Raw genomic sequence first — 22499 nt, 5'->3', positions numbered from 1 at the left:
GTGCAGATTGTAAGCACTCACAATCCACCCCAGATAGCATGCATTATGCTGAGTTACTGGAAAGGCTGCAACTGTACTGCTTGGCCAGCGGAAGATGCTCTAAGAGCTACATGACCTCCATTTCTCTGCATCCCTGTTGTAGCTGAGTGCAAATATAGACAGAAGATGAGAAAGAAGTGGTAGCAGAAATTTCTGACCTATGTGTCTTCCATTTTCCTCTGTGCATTAAACCTTGAATACTTGTCTTCCCTCACTTCCAAGGAGTCTAACGTCTATAGCCATCATCAGCATAGATGCCACCGTCCTCAGCTCCTACGTGGATGTCACATTTCATGCCATACATCCCAACAACTGGCATCTCCATTTTTTCTCGAACCCCCTCCCACTAGCTTTTCTTAAAAATCAAGCAGCCTGGTAGCCATATATACTAGCATCTCCCTGTGCAGGCATCCTCTAAGGCAGAAGGTAGGTAAAATGCAGCCCACGGGCCAGATCCAGCCTGCCAGGCCATTCTATCCAGCCTGCAGGGCCCGTAAAAATATTAGTAAATTAATATTTATTTGGTCCTGGCTGCCTCCCAAAGCTGACAGGAGCCAGAGGCAGTAGGACCCAGGGGGAGCTTGAAGCAGGATTAAGCAGCCCAGTCCCACCCACCCCCAACCATTTCACTCTCTTCTTGCCCTTGCCCTGCTCGAGCACCACGTGGCTCCCAGCTGCATCGCCAGACCGGGGAGCATGGGGCCATGCTGGTATGTGCATATGTGTGTGTGCATCTGCGTGCAGGGGCAGGCAGTGTGTACGTGCATGCAAGGGTGCAGAGTGTGTGCATTCAAAGATAAGTCCTACACGCACACCCCACCATACACATGCACCCAAACCCCCCCTCTCGCTACCATACACGCATAACCCCACACCCCCTCACACAGCCCACCCTCCCCCACAAACCTATACACACTCCCCACAATATATAAGAGTAAGACTTCATTGTGAGCTATTGTGCAATCACCTCTATGGCAACTACACAAACGCAAGTAAATCAGGACAAAATATTTTTTGAAATCAAATCAATAAATGCTGTAGTTGTTTGCTTTTTAGAATATAATTTCGTATTTTTCTGGTTCCAAGATGGCAAAACTCCTTGCTGAAAAGAGTACTCATGGGGGAAGGGGAGGGACTTCTGGTGGCAAGGGTCAGGGGAAGGGATTTCTGGTCACAAGATGGCGACCAGGGGGTGGGGTATTAATGTGGACTTGCCAAAACTTGGTAAGCAGCCCTCCGCCTGAAATAATTGCCTGCCCCTGCTTTAAGGATACATTCTGAAATCAGATTTCTTCAAGCTATCTGATAGTCTATCCAGCCAGTCCACAGCTCCCCCCAGCATTCTGCCCCTGTGCACCTATCCTAGGGCATTTTTGTCACCTGCTCACTCTATACAGTTGCAGACTTCAGTACATCCCACCTCTTATCTCTGCTACTACTGCATGTGGCAAACAGTATTATCTCTAAAGCGAAGTAAATATATGCAGATTATTTGGTTTATGTAAAATGTCACATATGAAGCTGCACAAATTTTGGACACTATTTAATTGTCCCTGCCTCAAAGAGCTTACTATAAGGGTCAACAACCCCTGGCACACATGCCAGAGATGTGTGAGGCCATTTTGGTCGGCATGCCACAGCCAGCCTGCACCCTGGGCTCTGGACAGCTGCTGCCAGCAATGGAGGGTGGGCTGTTCACAGCAGGCAGCTGAGGGGCTGCAAGCCCTGCTGTGAGCAGCCCTGACTCCATGGCGGTAGTAGTTGCCCAGAGCCCAGACCTGATGGTGGTAGGAGCATAGGTGACGCATATAGGGAGAAGCGGGGGCGCCCATGCCCCCACCCAAGATTGGCCACCACTGGCTTCTGCAGGCAGTTGCTGCCCACCGCTGCCCCCCCCACTGCAGACACAGCTGCAAGCAGTCCCTGTTCCCCCCAACCCCCTGCTGCCAACACTGTTGGTGGCAGCTGCAGGCACACATCATGGTGAGCAAGGGGCTGGGGCTGCCCTGCCAAGACAAGCATCAGACCCCTTGCAGTTTCCCCACTGTCCACCCCTGGTATGCAACATCTTCCAAGTTTGGGTTGTGGTGTTTTTTGGCACTTGGCCCAAAAATGTTGCTCACCCCTTCCTTATGATCTAAATGGGCAAGACAGACCCTCAGGAGAAGGGGAATACAGTGGAGTCGCATCTTACATGGGGGTTAGGTTCTAGAGTCAGCATGTAAGTTAAAAATTGCTTATAGTCAAAATTACCCTTGAAAATCAGCTGGCCTGCACCAAACCCCTGCCTGGTCAGCATGCAGAGCTTCCCAGCAGGGCTGTTCCCAATGTAGCTGCTTGGCCTCATGCACAGCACTGTGGGGGGCAGCTGCAGGCTGCATGCACGCTAGGTCCCAGGAGCTGGCTGGGGGTGGAGGGGAGCCAGGGGGCTTGCCCAGTGATACAGTCCGCTTCCTCCCCCATCCAGCTGCTCCCGCCTAGGGCCGCCTGCACCAAACTCCTGCCTGGCCAGCATGCACAGCTTCCCAGCAGGGCTGCTGGCCCCAGGCACAGTGCTGTGGGGGGCAACTGCAGGCTGAATCCAAACAGCTGGCACTCTGGGGCATACACATATGATGAATTTGCGTTAGTTAAATGCGCGTATGATGCGACTCCACTGTATATCATATAAGAAGAGTAAAAGCCGTGATTTTTTAAGCACTTGGTTAGTTTATATTTTTGTTTGTTATGAGGTGCTGCTAAAGTATTATCTGTGAAAAAAAGATAACACACAAGGGGAATGAGGAGAAAAGAGGGCATTCAAGGAGATCAGCTGAGGTAAAACAGCTAAGATAATGGAAGGAAAAAAATTTGAGCCAAACAGTGGGGGGAAAATGTTTTTAGATTTTTGTTGATCGCATTTAGTATTTTTTTGCATTAAATGCATACACATTTGTGCTAATATTCATGTGCAGTCTGAGCTATCCATTTTTAATTGAAGTTGCTACAGTCCATTGCTTTGGAAGTAAAAGTAGAGAAATAAATATCTGAAGGAATTTTTCTAAACTACTTGTTTAAGTATTTTGGTACTTAAACATGTAGCCTGTCATTCTTTCCAGCGTTAGGCACTGGTTCTGTCCAGTGCATGGCAGACTGATGCTAAGCTGCTTTCATGTAAACTAGACATAGCCAGTTAGTCCTGGAATCAGAGTTGTCAGAATGTTATTATTAAATAATTCTGTGTAATTTAACAATATCCAACCTTTCTCTAACATCTGACTGTCCTGTGGCCATGCCACCAGATTTTTTTAGCCCAGTGGGGGCCAACCTTATTGGCAGGTGTGCCACAGTGTGAGCCCCACACCATGTCACAGGGCCATTCTGATCCCCTTCCCCTACCTAAGCTGTTGCTCTGCTTTCTGCTTATTGTCCGATCTGTTGCTCTGCTTTTTGCTCCCTACCAATCTATCCCTGTAGTCCCTGCTCCCTCTCTGGTATGCCCTGCACTATGCTGTGGGTAGGCCATCCCTGTGTTATCCTATCAAATGGGCACGCACTCATTAAGCTGTATAAATGCCATTACATCAGGCAGTTGGAATTGCCTAGAAATAAAAGGACTGCTTCAGTCATTACATTTCATGGTCAGTAAGGACATGTGATTTGATATCAGCCAAGGAAAACTGTAGTATAAACGAATCTAAATGTGAGGAGGACTTACAAATAGTCTAAAAATGTCAGAAAGCACATCTCAAGATGACATATTGCTAGGAGCATTGTGGAATGTAAAAGAATGAGGATTCCTCGCTAGAGTCTTCAGTGTGTGAACCCACAGTTTCCTAACAGTTGTCCATTGTTGTTTTATCACATGACTCTGTCTTTATTCTTGAAGTTTTTAAAATAATTAAATACTTCTCTGTTTTGATTATTTCTTTTGCTGGAAGCCACGTTGGTAGGAAAAAAACATCTGTGACATAACTCTCTAATACCATTTTGTTTGTTTGATTTATATTGCTCTAGGCTGCACAGTCAGTGCTGATTTCCCTATTTGAACTTAACACTCCAGAGTTTACAATGTTACTAGGTGCTTTACCAAAAACATTTCAAGATGGAGCCACAAAGCTTCTCCACAATCATCTCCGGAATACAGGCAACGGTGGCCAGGTATTTATGCTTTTAAAACTTTAATTTTGTTTTTTGCCTGGTAATTCTTAATATTGTTGTGCTTTTGTGGAGGGAAATATTGGGAAGAGGGCCTGACTTATGAATAGGAGTAAAACCTGTTCTTCCAAATGAATGTGTATATATTGGAAAAAGTTTATTTTCTTACCATAATAACCTTTAAGTCGGGGTGTTAAACTCATCTGGCCTCTGGACCCAGATGAGCATACCTGAAAGAGTCTGTGGGCCAAATTGGTACTGACCACCTGCAGAGCCAGGTCCTGCCTGCATACTGCACATGAAAACTCCTGGAGCCAACATGGGGTGCACGCCAACTAGTTCATGGGCTAGACGCTGTACTGCAGGCAACGCAGGGAATCATTCTAGGGTGCTGTGTGCACTGCTACCATGCGCTGTGTGCAGCACTGGGTTCAGCCCGCATAGTGTAGGCATGACCCATGTTAGCCCTGGAGGGTGCATGCACAGCAAGCCATGGGGCTGGCCGGTCCAGCATGTGGTGTGCAGGGCTAGCCTAGCCATGCACGTGGCATGAAGATGGCACAGGGCACATGCTCCATGCGGCATCCCTCTGACCAGCACTGCATGCTGGTTCCAGGACTGGCAGGGTGTTGCCTGGAGCACATGCCCCATGCTGGCCCCCTGTGCCTCGTACAACATGCATGGTTATCAGCCCCATATGCCAAATGCTGGCTTGGGCTGTGTGCTACCTGTGGCACATGGGCTGGACCTGGCACTTCACATTGCACAGGGGATCGGCATCACAGGCTGCATGTGGCATCCCAGACTGGTGTCCTATGCTATCTGCAGCACATGTAGTGCCGGATTTAGCCCGCACGCTGCATGCAGCGCACTGGACCAGGGCCTGTCCAGCAACTCAGAGACCGCTTTATATAGCTCTGTGGGCCAGATCTGGCCTGCAGGTCATATGTTTCACCCCTGCTTTAAGTAAACTGAAGTAACTTTCACTGTATTTAACCTTCACAAAAAGAAAATTTCTCCTGCTTATTTTTCAGTTGCTGAAGTTAGTTGCATCTACCTAGGGAGTCTCGAAAAGGAAGGGGTTGGACTACTAAATTTTCTCCAGACATTTCTGGTATTAAATATTAAGCATAGCATAAATGCAAAGGTAATGTCATTTTCTTCAGGAGTATCATTTTCTTTTCTTTCAGGGGTCAGTGGGAAGCCCCTTAACAAGGCCTACTCCACGCTCACCAGCCAGCTGGTCCAGTCCTCTCACTTCCCCAACCAATACATCACAGAATACTTTGTCACCAAGGTAATACAAGGCAGTATTGTAACGTCCCAAACTCGTGATTGGAGCTTTTTTAGATGGCTTAGCCCCATCAAAACGTATAGAAAGAATTTAATCTGAATAAATCAAACACCAGACTCCAAGAATAATCAGTCCTCAAAAAGCTATCAGAAAGGAACTGTTTCCAGAAAACATAACATTTGGGAAATAAACAGGAGTAACTGATAATGCTTTTCTTTGGCTTAGCTGCCATTTCTGCCAGTTGAGACCTATGTTATAAATATTATCTTCAAATAACTGATAGATTTAAATGCTAACACTATAATCAAGTTCTCCCTTGTATGTTAGTAGTTTAAAAGAATAAACTATGGAGAAGTCCAGGGCAGTAATACTTGCCACAGTGGAATGGAGCAAAAGAAGTCCTGCTTCTTCTTCATGTTCTATAAATGGGCACCTCATCAACTAATTGATGGTAGTCAGTTTGAAGGAGCCCCAGATCCTAGTCACCCAACCAAAGGAGGACTGCCATTTGCAGGCAGCCAGGCTGGCAAAATCAGAGTGCAGTTGTATGTACCCACTGTTCAGTGTGGACAGTTGTGAAGGACTGACTCTTTCTTTGTATGGAGTTAAATCGTTATAGTCTTTGAAACTTTAGTTAGATTCTTTAGTTCCACATTAGCTTCAATAAAAAATAACCCAAAACCGGAAAATAAATCACATTTTCTTCCCCACCTCCTTCCCTATTGGTCCACAGTGCATTTGATTATGACACAGAAAACATGAATTCTGAAGACATATATAGTTCTCTTCGTGGAGTTACTGAAGCCATTCAAAACTTCAGTTTCCGTAGTCAAGAAGATATGAATGAACCTATGAAACGGGATTCCAAAAAAGACAATGATGGTGATTCAGTGAGTATTTAAATGAAAGACGATGATTGTATCAGCAAACCAAAATATGACCCGATTTAGTAAACTTAGTTCATCTCTAAATAGATTTGTATACTAAGATATTTTTTTTTTTAAACCCCAAAAACACAACCTCTCAAGCCCCATTTCCAAAAGTTAGAAGGCAAGTTCCATTGATTTTTCACTGAGACTTAGACTTACATTTCCAAGTGCCTAACTTTTGAAAATAGGCTCTTAAATCACATAGGTGATTTTGAAAATGTTACTGCTAGCCTTAAAGCAGGGGTGCACAACATCCGGCCCAGAGGCTGGCTGCAGGCTACCAGGGCAGTCCCAGTGACCTTGCCATAATTCTATATTAAAGCACTCATTCATTATTCTTCCATAAGGATCTAAATATGGAGAAAAACAAATCAGTGAGTCAAATTACTTCCCATCACCATAAATTGTGTCCTCACTGTGTGGTGATTTGCTATCTGTTCCTGTGCTTACATATGCTTTCTGTTTTCTCACTTGCAATATTCTGTATTAATTTGAATCTAAGACTTGTTCTCCCCCCCAACCTCCACTGTTTAACATGGGTTGGGGGGGTCTGGCCTTTCTATTATGGATTGATTATCTGCAATTTTTATATTATTTGTGTCTAAAAGCTTTGGGCAAAATTTGTAGATTAGACTTCTGGAACTCTTGTCACAAAGCAGCTGAAAAATTATCCATTTACTTTGGTGCCTTAATTGCCTAACTTTGTTTCCAAAATGAAATTTTGCTCCTTTTTCCAGTGCAGTTTTAGACATTGTTCATATGCACTGTTTGAAAGGAAAACTACAGTTTTTTTAAGTGAGCGGAACTATTGCAAAAGCTCCTTGTACGAAGAGGCCTGGTATCAACTTTTTTAATTGGCTTGGTTTTAGTCACAATCTTGTAGCTTATTTTTATTCTCTACTATTAACCCTGGAGCTGCAATAAATTGAAAACAGTGTGCATACGTTTCATATGTTTTGTGTAATTTCTTTTTATTTCCCCTGTAGCTATGCAGCGGTTCTGGAATAGCGGATCTGAGAGCAGGAAGTGGTTTTACTGATACAGGCCGAACAGCTCTTGATAACAAAACATCATTACTTAACACAATGCCTCCCCACTCTTCACCACGTTCACGAGATTATAACCCGTATAATTATTCAGATAGCATCAGTCCATTTAATAAATCTGCTTTAAAAGAAGCCATGTTTGATGATGATGCAGAGCAGTTTCCTGATGGTAAGTCTTAATTATAAGGAAAAATGGTAAGTATGAACGATAGCCATACAGTTTTAACACCATGAATTCCAAGGCAGAGCTAAATTATTAGCTGTATATAAAGGTATTTGAAAAAACAGGTATGCTGAATGTAATAAATCATATTTGTTAGACTTAGTTCATTGGAGAGCAGTCCTGTCAAGTGAAATTTCGAATGAAGCAATCTTGTAAAAGCAAATAGAATTCTAATACAATAAATATTGTAGCTTTAATTTATTTCCTTGTAAATTCAAAGTATTCTGGGAAAAGTAAAGGACTCAGTTAAAGAAAGAGAATTGTTATGCTTTATTTTATGCTATGCGGTTAAGCTGGAGTTTCTCTAAGTATATTTTAGTGCATGACTGGCAAAGGAAAATTGTTCCAAATTATGTTGCTCGTTACTACTTTTTAAAACATTTTCATGGGGAAAAAAATCTCTGCAATTTATATAACAAAAAGCAAATGGGGCCACACTGGTTCTGGCTTCAGGTGAAAGATGAACTGGGCAGGGTTTTCCTAGTGAAATATTTTTATTTGAAACAGAAGTCTGGTATTGTGTGTTGACTAAACATTATGGGGAAAGAAAATGCATCTGCTGAATAGGTGAGTATATTTAACCCACATAAACATAGATCTTCAACTTGCTGCTTTGTAAGCTTTTAAGTTGCATTTTAAGCTTTCTTCATGTATGTTCTCGTAATTTTTGTCACCAAAAGTTGTTTTTTTTTTTTAAGCGTGTTTTCTTTTCATATTCTACGTTGCTCATTTGTCTTCCCTCATTCAACTAGTTCATGGTGTTTTCTACAAAGTGCAGTCTGCAGTCCATTATGAACTTTTTGCCCAGTTTTCAATTGGCCTGTCATATTTTTAACCCAAAAACAAATTTAAGACAGCCCTCCAATAATTAGCTCATGTACATGAAGAATTAGAACAAATTTATAAATATTGGAAAGTTATCTTAAAAGTTGAAGTCACCTTAGAGTCGGGTAAATATAGGTATTTATTTTGTCTATTTTGTTCAGTATGTGACTGATGCATTATGCTTTCAGCAACAACCTCGTTAAATTTTTTAAATATTTTTGGAACCATACTTCTAACTTCAGATTATCTTTTTTAGTGAGAGGCCACTATATTAGCATTGACTGGCTTTTTCCTTTCTGATGCGTTGTCTGAAAGGATACTGAGATAGACTTAGGTGGAGTGGGACACTCTACTAGGGTAGCTTTACTGCCTCCCTTTGATTGCCCTTATGAACTGTGAGGAGTCACAGATATTACTCTCTCAACTATCACTGATGAACTTCTTCCCTTCCACTTGAAGGAACACACAGATACATTTTCTATTTCAACTTCTTCCCTACCTCAGAACCCACAAACATGCAACATACCTGTTCCTTGGGAGTCCCAATTTAGTTAAGTAGTGAAGTATATAAACATTATTTTAGACAGCCTCACATGCAGTTGCAGCTAGTCATGAAGCCTGGTGAATATAGCTGAACCTAAGTAAATTGGATGATGGAAAAAGTACCTCTCTCCATCCAAATCAAACATAATTGCTTTAAGAACAAGATCAGCAAAATTGGTCTTCCTTGCACTGTCGCATTCCTTCCGATTTAAAAAAAAAAAGATGTTGGTTAGGAGAACCCAAGCTTACTTTTTGTATTTTATAAAATTCTTTTACCATTAGTATTTACTAATCTTCAAATTGTTTTGTTCTAATAACATTAATAGCAATTCTGAGTTCATACCATACTTTGAATACTGTTCTGAGTCCCAAAGAATAACTATATTATAAAATGTTAGTCCTGTAAAAACTGCTAAATTCTTAATTCATGAACTAATGCTGTTATGTTTGAATGCTTTTAACACAAACAAAAATTTATGAGGCTATCATGCTGATAATTGTATCATGGACTGAAAGGACCTGTTTCTCTAATTTAATGCCAATATGTGTTCTCAGTATGAGAATTTATCATGGTAATTTATCTTCAAAACCTAGTACACAGGTTTTAGCAGTAAAAATAATCACATTACTTCAGCAAAAGTATGTTCTCTGTTCCAGTCATCTCTGCTAATTATAACTGTCATAGGGTTGAAGCAGAACACAATTTCAATTTGTCGTGTAGGTGAACTTTAATTGTCCACTTAAAAAATTCACAATGCATGCATTATTAATTGTGTCAACTCTAACATGCTGATTAATAGAGGCAGGAGGAGAGGGATTTCTATAACCAACATTTTTGTTTTCATGTCCTTGGCTAGTCAGCCAAATCAGAATGCAAATGGAACAGGTGAGTTGTCTGCTGTGAACAGAAGAAAGAGTTATGATTTAAATGTGCTCTAGATGCTGAACCATTTACCAAGACAGTAGAGAGATTCACTTTTTGGGTTCACTTTTTACTAGTGTATTCTCCTTAACCCATCCTGTTACAGAATAGTAAAAGCAGAATAATCATCTCACGGACTGTGTTTAATTTATTAGATCACAAGGAGAAATCAACAAAAATGGTTCTTGCAGAAATATTTCACATGTAGCTAGTGTACAGACAGACAAAACAATTGTATCGGTATCCCAATTATGCCAATATAAGCTGTTACAATGAAACTGCTCCATCTGCATGCTCCTGTACCACCGCAAATGTAGCCAAATCATTGTGGGCACTGTTCTGGGTGTGGGAGGGGCTGCTCTTTAAAGTGGCTATCAGAGACACTCTAATTAAAGTGCCATAGTGTCTCGTGTATCAGTGTCCTCATGCTCATCAAACGACCTTTAGTTCAAGCACCCCTACCACCATTTTGAAGTGTGGGGATGCTGATACAAGAGATGCTGGAGTGCAGTAATTGCCACGTTCCTGTAGACTGCTCTGACTCATTGGAATTACAAGACTCCGCACTTGTGTACAGGCACCCTGCAATTTTAACTCTGAAATGAAACAAGGAGCATGCAGACCTAACAGTTATGATATAACTGTTATGCACGCTCCTTAGCAGCAACTCTCCCTCCCTTTTTAAAGCAGTTTAAAATTACAGTTGTCCATAGGTGACTGGTGACGGTTGATAGGTGGTATGCAGTGGGGTTCAGGGCAAATACTCTGTCATGCCTGGATCAGCTTTGTGCCATTGGGCTTGGGTGCCAAGCTCTGATGTGCCGAAACCACTTCTGTGCCATTGGTGTCCCAAAGCCCTGGCCCTCCAACCCTCTCTCTCACCCCATCCCATGGACTTACCTGCAGAAGTAGCTCCTGAGTCCTGCTTGAAGTGGAATGGAAAGCGCAGCTGCCAGAGCAGCTCCCACCACCCTGCCGGTACTGCTGGCTGTGTATGTGTGAATATACGCATGTGTGCGTGGCACCCCCCGCCCCACAGGCCCAGATTTTTTTTTTCCTTTTACCTCCTTTCCTCCCTTTCTATCCATTTCAGTGTTCATCAGTGTTTATACATAAAATTGATTAACATTAAATGTGTGGGGGTGATCCCCTAGTGCATCACCACTACAGTTTTATCCATAACCCTAGATATACAATCTTTAACTGATTTGCCATTCTTTGCATATTTGAGAATTTGATTCTGTCATATGTCCTATAAACCAGAATTTGCTTTGAAAGAGAACTTTTTCAATTTCTCCTCTTTCAAAAATATTTTGGGCTTTTTTTGTCTTTTACACAGTACCACACCATTACATTTTATTATGCAGTTAACTAGTTAATTGTGCAGTAAATTTAGACAGCTACATGTGCAAAATAATTATCATACAATACAAACAGCCAAGCAGCCACAGAGACGTTGCTTGAAAAATATAGTATACACTTTGTAGCTGGATTTCTATCAAGCTTTGATTTGAATATGTGGCATCTCACAGTGTTTGACCAGGTCCTCCAGAATCCCAGGGTAGACTGCTCTCTCCCCACTCTTTTCCCGCTCTCACCTCTCCACCCACTTCCAGCATGTGACTCATGCGGAACTTTGCTGCCCCAGGGCACCGCAGTAGTAGATGGCATCGCTCACTGCCTTCTCCTCCCTTTTCCCCAACCAGCTGCTTCTATAAGGAACCATTAGCCCCTCTTCCCTAAGGAACTGGTCTGGTTGGGGAACTTGGAATTAAAACTGTAAGGATAGCTCTTGCTCCTAAAGCCATATGAAAGAAGTAGTCTCTCTTCCATGTGAGAACAAGGTGTAAACAGACACTTTAGATCAGCGGTTCCCAACGCAGTGCCTGCAGGTGCCATGGTGCCCTCTGAGGTTTACTCAGGTGCCTGTGCGCATTTTCACAATCAGTAAAAATCATTATTCCGACAAAAAATGCTGTCACTGCTGATTGAACTCAGAACGGCAACACTTCAAAAACATTTTCACAGGTTGTACGCAACAGCCGCCAAAATGAGACTGTCAGTCTGACTGACACAGTGACGGAGTGGCACTTACAACTCCCTCCCCAAACGAAACGCTGCACATGCGCATATCCAGGATTCTAAATTCTAAACTTTAATATTCATATTGGCACCTGCTGCTTTTTCTTTTAAATTTGAATGTGCCCTTGGGCACATAAATGTTGGAAACCCATGCTCTAGATTACTTGGTTTGCTTACACACAATAGTAATCTGAGAGAGGGGGAGGGAATTTGTTTGTTTGGAAAGCTGCTGGTTGGGGTAGGTGGGGAGCACTGGTGCAAGAGTTGCATAAAAGCACTAGTGCAAGGGTTAGGGAAGGAACTCTTTCTCCCAACGGGAACTCAGCTCGCTTCTCATTAGTATCACAACTGAAGGTGACAGTAGCTGTGCGAAATTTCACCAACTGTTTCAATTCAACACTGTTTTGACTCGCTTCAAGCTCAAAACAGCAAAATTGAAATGAAATGAAAGGCTTTGAAACAGGCTCAAAACAAAATGAGGCCAGTCAAAACGTTTTGAATTTTGAAGCAGCCAGCAGCGAGGTGGTGGGAGACCGGGGAGAACCAGGCTGTCCCTGGCTCCTGCCGTGGGGCTGCAGGAAGCCGATCATAGCGCAGGGTAAGAGAACTGAGCCCGGACTTCCCATCCCCAGCCTGATCTAGCGCTGCTTTCTTCCCTCATCTGGCAGGCAGATCGAGAGCCCGCAGCCCTGATCTGCCTGCCAGATGAGAGAGGCTGTTTTGAGCTTCCTCATTATAGCTAATGGGTGAAATGTCGAAACGGCCTCACTGTTTCGACAGAGCAAAATGGAACGGCTTTTTCAAATCAAAATTAAATTTAAAACAAATGCTTTTCCATCAAAACCTCAAAACTCAAGTTGAAATGGAACAGTGCTGTTTCACACAGTCCTAGTTGACAGCTCCTGCCAACAGCTCTCTAGCTCCCCTTGCTGATGAGTGCTAGCAGAGCAAGTTCCCAAGGCACTTTTTTTTTTTCCTTTTTCTGGGTCGCATGCCCTCTGAATGTGATGCGGGGCATTTCCGTCAGACAACATAATGAGTTTGCCCATGAGTTTCCATCAGGCAATGTTAGTTGTTGCTTGATGGAAATAATATCTGCCAGAGGCCTTTAAGACCTAGGTAGAAGGCATGGAAGTTTCTTTTCCAGAGGCAGAATATATTATTATTTGGTAATGAAGAAAAGATTATTTGGTAATAATTGAAGTCACATGGAGACCAAGGTTTTAAGTTTGAAGATTTGCAAGCATTGTAGGGTTTTTTTGCCCAAATAAATGCCAACTTAGTTATCCATGCTTCAGTCATCACCATAGTATCCATTTCCTGCAGATTTAAAATTATTCTGCACACACAGTTTGTCTAAATGACAGTCAGAGTGACAACAACTTTAGGAAATTCCCGTAGTCCTGATTAACTTGGTGTTGCTGCAGCTTCATTTTAGTGCTACATTTTCATGTAGAAGGAACATTTGTTGGTACAATATGTAGAGTACTCCCACAAGTGCTGTGAAGCATCGATTTCCTTTTAACCCCTAAAAACTGAGCCACAAATCCTTTAATATTTAACCCATTTAAATAAGAAAATTATGGGGTAGGGTAAGAAGGGAATATGCTACGTCCATCTAGGAACAGATGTTTCGTGTGTCCTTGAATAAGTTGTGCCTGTGTCTATCCCAGACCAAAAATATCCCAGGATAGGCATATACATGCATCACCCTTCTAATCAGGGATTAGTGATCATTTGAGTACAGTGCTGTGTTTCTGCCATTGATTCAATGATGAAATTTTGGGATAACCATACACATACAGATGTACTTTGCGATATCCCAGGGCAGTGTTTCCCAACCTTTTCCAGCCCAAGGCACGCTTACGTTAATAAACATTTTCCACAGCCCACCTGTTAAGGCATTCCCTATCGTCATACCTATTGTAGCTCATTGCCATGGCAAAATTCCATGGCACGCATGTTCATTTCTGCTGCAGCACACTGGTTGTGAAACATTGTCCTGGGGTAAAATCTGGGTACCTCTTAACTGGGAAACGTTTTTAGGGTTTATCCTGGGACAGTGGACATGGATGTCTTTATGATTGCAGTTTGGTCCAGGATAAAAATGGCTTATCCCAGGATAAATGTGGTATCTGTTTACAGCCTATCTAATATAAATCAGGCTTTAAAACCTTCAGTTTCAACACTGGAAAATTTAAAGCTTAAATTTTGTTTCTCAGCATTATTCCAGACACTGTTTTGATACGACATCGTAAAGGACTATCAGTTATCCTGAAAATAACAGTATTTAAATATTTATTTTGACGATAAAACTTTTGGCAAACAAATATGAGGAAAATGAAGTCAGTCCATCTTAACACTAATCAACTTAGAAAGTGTCTCTGAGTAGGATAATATACATAGACACTGATGTTTATTGCACCTACAATGTTAAGGAATGTGTCCTTTATTCCTTTTCAATAGAGCCTCCCCTGGACCATTCTGATCTGGTTGCAGAGTTACTGAAGGAACTGTCAAACCATAACGAGAGAGTTGAAGAAAGAAAGGCTGCCCTCTATGAGCTTATGAAATTGACTCAAGAAGAGTCATTTGGTGTTTGGGATGAGCACTTCAAAACAATACTACTCCTGTTACTTGAAACACTTGGGGACAAAGAGGTAAGCTCAGACAAACCCAACTAAGAAAAAGTTGACAACTTATAGATATTGCTTTTGACGTTAGGGACCATTTTTCAGTAACCTGTTCAATTGTTTGATTTGTATTGGCTTTAACATGTGCCTCTGTGAAGGGGATTAGACAATAAATGTTGCTAGAAATAACTTTTTTATGACAGCAGGGAAATTATAAGTAAACAAGCAAAATTTAAAATTTAGAATAATCTAAATGTCCCAAACAGTGAAAAGCTACCCTTGTTAAAACTCAGTAAGCAGTCCTCCACCTGAAATAGTTGCCTGCCCCTGGCTTGGATACACACATATAGAATGGGAGTCAGTATTTCTAGCTATAGGGAAAGCCTCCAATAAACAAAAAATAGCATAATGACTGTTGTTTTCAATTAAAAAGATATTAAATATAAATTAATTTAAAAATCATGAATTGTATATTCAAATGCACTTGCGCTGCATTTGGCTTGCTTTGTTTCAGCCAGTGTTTGTGGTGATTGATGGTATAGTGGGTATTATGCACAAAAGTAGAAGACTGTTACCTTCTTGATCTTATTTGTATTCTAAATCAGGGCTGTCCACTTGAGTGCATTTGGGGGGCCACAGGCAGTCCCAAGCCATATATCACATTGGCTACAGTCTCTGGGGTCTCTCCCTTGCAAATCCCCCCCTTTCCCGTGGTCTCCTGCTGAGTGGGCAACACTTAGTAGCACATGCCTGTGGGTCCTTGTCTGCCACAGCAGAAGAGGCTACCACTAGAGCCTATATAGGCCTCCAGCTGGATAGCTGGGGTTTTAAATGGATGAAAAACTTAAGTTTGTTTAGAATAATGAAATATTAAGAACGGTGTGTGTATACATCTTTCATTCCTTTTTGGAAGGGAGATTTTTTTTCCCTAGCTTTCCAGAGGGACATAAAAATAACCTGTGGCACAAAACTTACTAGCTCATTCTCCAAAGTCTAAAATCCTAAAAGCAAAACAATGCTATTTATAGAAAGACATTTAGAAGAGATTGTTGAAATTTCTAAAATGCGGTAGTTAGATTTGTCAAAACTATGTGCATTCCTTGTAATCGGACCTGAAATTAAAGCTTATGGCTATTTGGTGATAAAGATTCAAAAATGGTAACAGTGACACACTTTTGTAAATCCTACAACACTGTGAATTTCAATATTTTGTAAAATAAATGTTATAAATAATCCAATAGAGTGACTTTTCATATTATTGCCACGTGCTAGGATTAACTTGTTTGCATCTTTTTGATTTGTAGACAATGCTGATAGCCCAAATGTATGTCAATAAGCTCTTTGCTTCATTTTATATGGAATTGAGGGGTAGGGAAAAGAATGGGTTGCCTTAAAGATTATTTTGCTTATTCCATTTACAGAAAGATTGGGCTCATATTGTATAACATGTGGGGTTACAGTGTAACTTGCTTTATGTGTTCTGTTTCCAACTGCCAAGCTAATGTTAAAGAGCGATCATCTAACTAAAGAGAAATAACCTAATTATTTAAAACGTTTATCTTTTAGCATGCAATCAGAGCTTTAGCACTGAAAGTTTTAAGAGAAATTCTAAGGAACCAACCAGCAAGATTTAAAAATTATGCCGAGCTTACAATCATGAAGACTCTGGAAGCTCATAAGGATCCTCATAAGGAGGTTGGTTAGTTCTGTTTAAAGATGTGACAGATTGCAGATCAAATGTACTGCTTAAAGCATGTGCTTGATAAAGTAGTTTGCCACCAAGTGAGTAATTGGTCTTATAGTTTAGGATTTTTGCCCTGATATTGTCCCTTAATAATGCAGGTAAAGTCAATTATATATGAGCCTCCCGTGATTCTCTAGGTGCTACTGGTGGGACTGTTTTCCCATCTTTAGCACTGTGGCTACTTAGACTGAAGGTCTGGGGAAGGCAAGTTGTTTTCAGGGAGCTCTGTAGTTCCACTGGACTTAGGCTGGTAGGAGACAAAACTGAACCTGACAAGGGATCAGAGCTCTATCTCATGCAGTTCCTTAACCAAGTTGTGCCAGTAGTTTGAGAGTTCATTTCTCATATTATTTTAGCAGCAGTTGAGAGAGAAGGAGTAAAGAATGATATGCCTGATGGGACTAATCTGGCAGAGGGGAGCAGGCTTGGGAAAGAAGAAAAGCAGTAAGGGAAGCAAGGATATTGGAAGTGTAAGACAAAGGAAAGGGAAATCACAGGCAGAAAAAATCCCAGCTTATGGAAAACATGCACACAAAGGGTTAAACAGGAAATGTAAACAGTGCCCACCAAAACACTAAGCAGTTCATTATTGAGGTTGGTAGGCAGAAAAATTCAGAAAACCTTTTCTGTAATTTTTAGTTAAATATTCACTCATTTTCTTTCCTTTTTTTTTATACTCTGTGGAGCTGATTTCCAGAGCTCAAGTTTTGGAAACTTGACTGCAACCTCTCCATTTTCTTGTCATCGCCTGCTAATCTCTTGATTAATTCCTTCCTCTTTCCTCCACCATTTATGTCAGATTTATTGTAATATCTTCTCCATTCCATTCATTCTTCCAGTCCCTTGCTTTCATTAAATGAAGAAGTGAAACAAAGGGGACAGAGCTGAGGAAGAAGTCCCACCCTCTTGAATCCATACCGTTCCACACTACCATCATCAGAAGTGGCAGGATTACCTCCTGCTTCCCTTTGTGACACTAGAAACAGAGACAGCAACTGGAAGTGAAATGTGTGTTTAGCTCCCCAGAATCAGCCAGTAAAGAAATGCAGGCAGTTCTAGAGTATGCATCACCAGTAGCACCAGAGAACAGCTCCCCTGTATATCGGCAACCTGGCTGAGTGCACTGCCAGCCAGCAGGACATGCAGTGTGGGGGAAAAACCCTGTCCAGTATTGCTATTTTGTAACTTGAATACTCATTTTCTAGCTTTCAGCTCCTAATTTCCTTCCTAAACCTTTGATTAATTCAAGATTTTAGGGCTTATTTTTAATTTTTTCTAGATGTATGCAGATGAGGCTTACTTTTGAAGTAAAACTGTACTTTTGTTAAAAAAATAAAATAAAATAAAAGAAATTCTCTTAAACCAAAAAAATCTGCCTCCCTAATCAAAAGGACCTGCAAAGAAGTAATGAACTACAGCAGGGAAATCACAATCGAAACTGAAGAAACAACTTAGAGCATTGTGCATGTGTCAGGGTTTTATTTTGGGTTTTTTTATCCCCAAGGTTTTATGTTATGCACACTAAATAAAAATGGTGGGTTTTTAATTGTAACCCACTATTTCAATTTTTCTGCCACACTATGGTGAGGGGCTGAATCCTTTTTTTTGTCAGAAGCTGCCCACAGCCAGAGGACAAGCTGCTGGTAGACTGAGCAGTTCCTCAGCTGTGGGTGGCCCTGGTCTTTCCCTTCGGTGGCAGTGCCCCCCCAGGGCAGGCTTTTTGTAGGCTAGATGCTGCTGCAACTCAGAAGCAGCACCTAGCTCAATCCAACTCTTCCCTGAGCCCTCTCACTGGAAGCCCACCGGGCACTGCTCCCTGTGCAGGATCAGAGAAAAGTTGGATTGGGCCAGGTGCTGCCTCTGGGCTGGGGCAGCAGCCTGCCCAGGCAGCCGTGGGGGGTGCTGCTACCAGAGAGGAAAGGACCAGGGCCCCCACAGCTCAGGGGCCACTCTCCCATCCGCAGGAGAGATGGGCAGGTCTCCACCAAAAAAAAAAGGGAATTGGGCCCCTCTCCACTTCTTCCTTTAGCAGGTACTTGAAAGGTTCATTAATTCCTTCAGTATTTCCCTGCTATAGTTCATTACTAGCCTGTGAAATAGGAGGTAAGGGTGCCAAAGCCTGCTTGTCTTTCCTGAAGCTGGGGGCTGAGCTGATGGCTCCATTGTTGCAATTTGCAATATTGCAAGCTAACCTACACCCAGATGTAGTTTAGTTTTCAATGAGCAGTCATTTAAAACATCCAAAACTGGCATATGCATAATGTGTGACACCATTAAGCAACACAAATTACATTTTCATCACATGTACATTGTAAAGACCATCACGTGTACAAGCGCCCTTACAGTTGTCAAGGTTGTTAGTGTCATAGCAGTTACTAAAGAGGTTCTAGACCAGATTTAACATCCCTTGTCAGGCTGGTTGGAGGAATGTTGATGTCTGTATTGGCACCATAAAAATATTTGTTTTAATTATCGTTAAGGGCCACATTTCCTGAAGTACTCAATGTCCAAAGTTTCCATTTAGGAACTTTATAGGTACTGAAAAATTCGGAAAGTGTACTTGTTGGGGTTCTCTTCTGATCCAAATATTTTTTGTAGTATTTAAAGCAGATAACGGGTAATTAAATTATGAATAAGATGTATTTGGTTTATTGTAAGGCTCAAAAGCAGAACTAATAGAATATAGGCTGTATAAGCACTTTTGTAAATCATTATTTTTCAATGTCTTTATTTAATATTCATATAGGTGGTGAGATCTGCTGAAGAAGCTGCTTCAATGCTAGCCACTTCCATTAGCCCAGATCAGTGCATCAAAGTTCTTTGTCCCATTATCCAAACTGCAGATTATCCCATCAATTTGGCTGCAATTAAAATGCAGACAAAAGTGATAGAAAGAGTATCTAAAGAAACTCTAACTCAGCTTTTACCAGAGATTGTGCCAGGTCTAATACAGGTAAGAACCTATAGTAAAGATAAAGAATGAAAATAACTTAAAATCTCTGCAGCATATCACTAGCTTGCATGAATTTTCATTTGGGTAATAGATGATTGCATCGGGTTTATCAGTCATGAGAACATGTTTTTTGATGGTCAAACTGCTAAAATTAATTGTACCTAATTAGAATCCAAAATTTTACTTTGTTCCTAAAGAATAAGATAATTACATTACATTTTAACTTAAGGGACTATGAATATAGTACTTCTAGAAAGTGTTTCTCAACCTGTGGTTCGTAAATGGCCTTTAAAGCTCTTTCTTTTCTTCTGAAACTTTAAAAAACAATGTGTGTGATCTGGTTTTTGGGAAGTGAAGTCCAAGAGATGACTCTGCAAGGTTATGCAAATAAATGAATGGTGGAGAATCAGTTTGAGGAGCCGTCATGGAAGAATCTCAGGTGGAGCTCGCATGGTTTCTTTATCTGGACGTGTGTACAAGAAAGTCTACAAGAAAGTCCTGTTGGAGACGAGAACAGTTCTGGCCTCAATCCAGCCAGGCCTTTTCTTTGGCACTGGTAACTGCCTTTTCTTCACATGGTACTAGTAAGCAACTCAGCAGTGTGAGAACTGGATTCCTTAATACTTGTGGCTAAAACACTTTTTGCTTCTCTGTCCAAGTAGTTATTCCATGATCTAGCCAAACATCAGATCAACAACCCTTCCTTCCATGTGCTTCTTTCTTCAGACGTAGCTTTCTTTTCTTCTCTTACAGTGTCTGGCTATACACTTGCCTCTAATCACTAGGCACTGGAAACCATTTGTGATGGACACTGCATCTGGCTACCTATTTGTCCTTCTCCTTTTTATGGAGCCCTCTCACAAGAGCCTTTTTCAAAAAAAGCCACTGTTAAGTCCCTAAGCAACACCAAGGGAAAAGATGGTATATCTGCCGTTTCTTCATCTCCAGGAAGTGATGGCCTGAGCCCTATCCCAAGACTTCAGAAACCCCAAGTACAAAAGAAAATGTGTAGGTTCTTGAGTATATTTTAGAGGACCCTATTCCTACTTTATTCCAGGGATACTGGCATGTAATTTACCTTAAAGGACACAGATGTTCATGTAACATACTCAAATCAAGCACCTGAGGCACTCTCATGTGATTTGTTCACAACTTGGCAAGTCTTTGCCAAGGTCCTTGTAGTATTTGCAGTATACTTCAGATGTCAGCTCAGAATTGGGTGTGTGTTTTATTGGTTTTATGTAAGAGTTGTATATAATCTCTTTTCTTATGGAAAGCCTGTGGCTTGAGCAGAGTCCAGGAATATAGGGAAAATTTAATACGCGTCTTATGGCCTTGTTGATCTAGATCTCTTTTTTTATCCATCTGAACATGAGACTCTTATGCAGGAGATTTTCATATACCAAATGGACATGTCTTTCAAAGAAACAGACTATTGTAGACTGCTCCAGCAGCTTCACTGGTATGAGAACATGGACATTTTTCCCCATGAACGTTACTTTTTGTGTGCTATCATCTTATAACCCAACACAGAATGCCATGAACCTAATCGCAATAGCATTGACTCTCTTCTCTTTCACCCTAGTAGGTTCACTTAGAACTTGGTAAACATTTGCCCCCATTGCAAAAGCCTTGTCTGTATCAGACCTAAATCTTACTTAACAAAATTGATCAACTTTTAATGAGTATCTTGCTACTTTTCACTTGTGTGTTTATCAATCAAAATAGTCTTCATAATAGCAGTAAATCTGGGAGGAAGAGTAAGTTCAGTGTTTTGATAGCCATTCTTGCTTATATTATGGCCCCTCCGCACAAAGGCATTATAAGGCCTCATCTGAACTTTGTGCCTCAGGTAGTCTCAGTTTTCCCTCTTTGTATCTAAATATGGACAAGAGATTCCCTTGGGTGTGATTGCAAAATAATATTACAATCAGCAATGGAAAGACATCAGGGAGAAACAAAACCCTGCCCTTCAGAAAATTCAGTATTATATATAGCGTATGGGGCAATATGGGCAGAGGAACCAAGTACCATACAAAGATTATACCACTGGATTATGGGATGTGAACAGCACTCTGCTACGTTTTAGCTGGAAAACCAGTAACTTCTGATTTAAATACGCCTTTCCACAGTCCCCATGGCATGCCTTGCTAGGTTCTCTTGATGGAGGTATGCAGAACAGTAGCTAAGGAGCTTCGTGCAACATTATTACTTGGATTTAACACTGGGCTCTCATGTTCAGTGTAGGAGAAATGGTGAAGCAGTCTGTGCCTGCCTAAGAACTTCTTACCCACTATCATCCTGGAGGAGTGCTATTTGCTAATATTCCACAAGTATGAATGGACAAAGGCCCTTAAAGATGATGTTACTTAACAGTTTCTGTTCATACCACCTTCCTGTTCCCTGGTGTCTGAGACCACTCTCTCTGCAAAGCAGCAGTGTTACAGTGAAGGCAATGTGATACTATTCTCTTGAGATTTTGTGTAACTGTGTAACACTGTAATGGAGACAAAGTTTTTCAAGGCAGATCTGCAGTTCAACACCTTGCATGCTATATATCTATAAATATGACAAAGGGATGACTCCCAAAGACAAAAGCTACTGGTACGTAACCTTTCTTGCATGGGCAGTCTTAATTTGTTTGACAATCTAAACATTTAGTGTAGTTTTTTTACATGCATCTATAAAAAGGGAAAGTAAATTTACTGCAGGTTTAAGTCATTAACTAGTATATGAGTAACATTAATTTTGTTGTTTTCTAGGGCTATGATAATTCAGAGAGCAGTGTTCGTAAGGCTTGTGTTTTCTGCCTTGTAGCCATCCATGCAGTAATTGGCGATGAACTTAAACCACATCTTAGTCAACTCACTGGCAGTAAAGTAAGTGAAAAATAATTTTCAGCTATCCATAATGTCATGTGTATGTTTACAGTGTAGTTGGAAGTGTCTGTTCAAACTAAGGTATGTACATATTTGAAGGACTGATAATCAGGGTCAATGAAGCTGCTACCAAATTAATAATCTATGTGACTGAATCTCCTTTCCTTCTATGACCAGGTGACCTATCACCTGGACAAGGGAGAAGAGATTGATGTCATATATCTTGACTTCAGAAAAGCTTTTGATCTGG

General features: G+C 41.3%; 1 protein-coding gene across 24 annotated transcripts in view; it reads left to right on the top strand.

Annotated features, from left to right (window-relative positions):
• Positions 1-22499, top strand: part of CLASP2 (cytoplasmic linker associated protein 2) — a 220451-nt gene that overhangs the window by 193578 nt on the left and 4374 nt on the right. For 23 of the 24 annotated variants that reach the window (XM_019537785.1, XM_019537770.1, XM_019537792.1 and 20 more), the window contains 8 exons: positions 4036-4179; positions 5367-5473; positions 6204-6360; positions 7386-7614; positions 14507-14700; positions 16240-16368; positions 19164-19370; positions 22133-22249. In XM_019537785.1, the coding sequence (XP_019393330.1) occupies positions 4036-4179; positions 5367-5473; positions 6204-6360; positions 7386-7614; positions 14507-14700; positions 16240-16368; positions 19164-19370; positions 22133-22249 (1284 nt within the window). The remainder of the gene's footprint in view (positions 1-4035; positions 4180-5366; positions 5474-6203; positions 6361-7385; positions 7615-14506; positions 14701-16239; positions 16369-19163; positions 19371-22132; positions 22250-22499) is intronic. The other variant, XM_019537881.1, reaches the window with a different exon arrangement.

Source organism: Crocodylus porosus, unplaced genomic scaffold (genome assembly GCF_001723895.1).
Source record: "Crocodylus porosus isolate Cpor-Errol unplaced genomic scaffold, CroPor_comp1, whole genome shotgun sequence".
NCBI lineage: Eukaryota > Metazoa > Chordata > Crocodylia > Crocodylidae > Crocodylus > Crocodylus porosus.
This window is presented reverse-complemented; position numbering and strand designations above follow the sequence as displayed.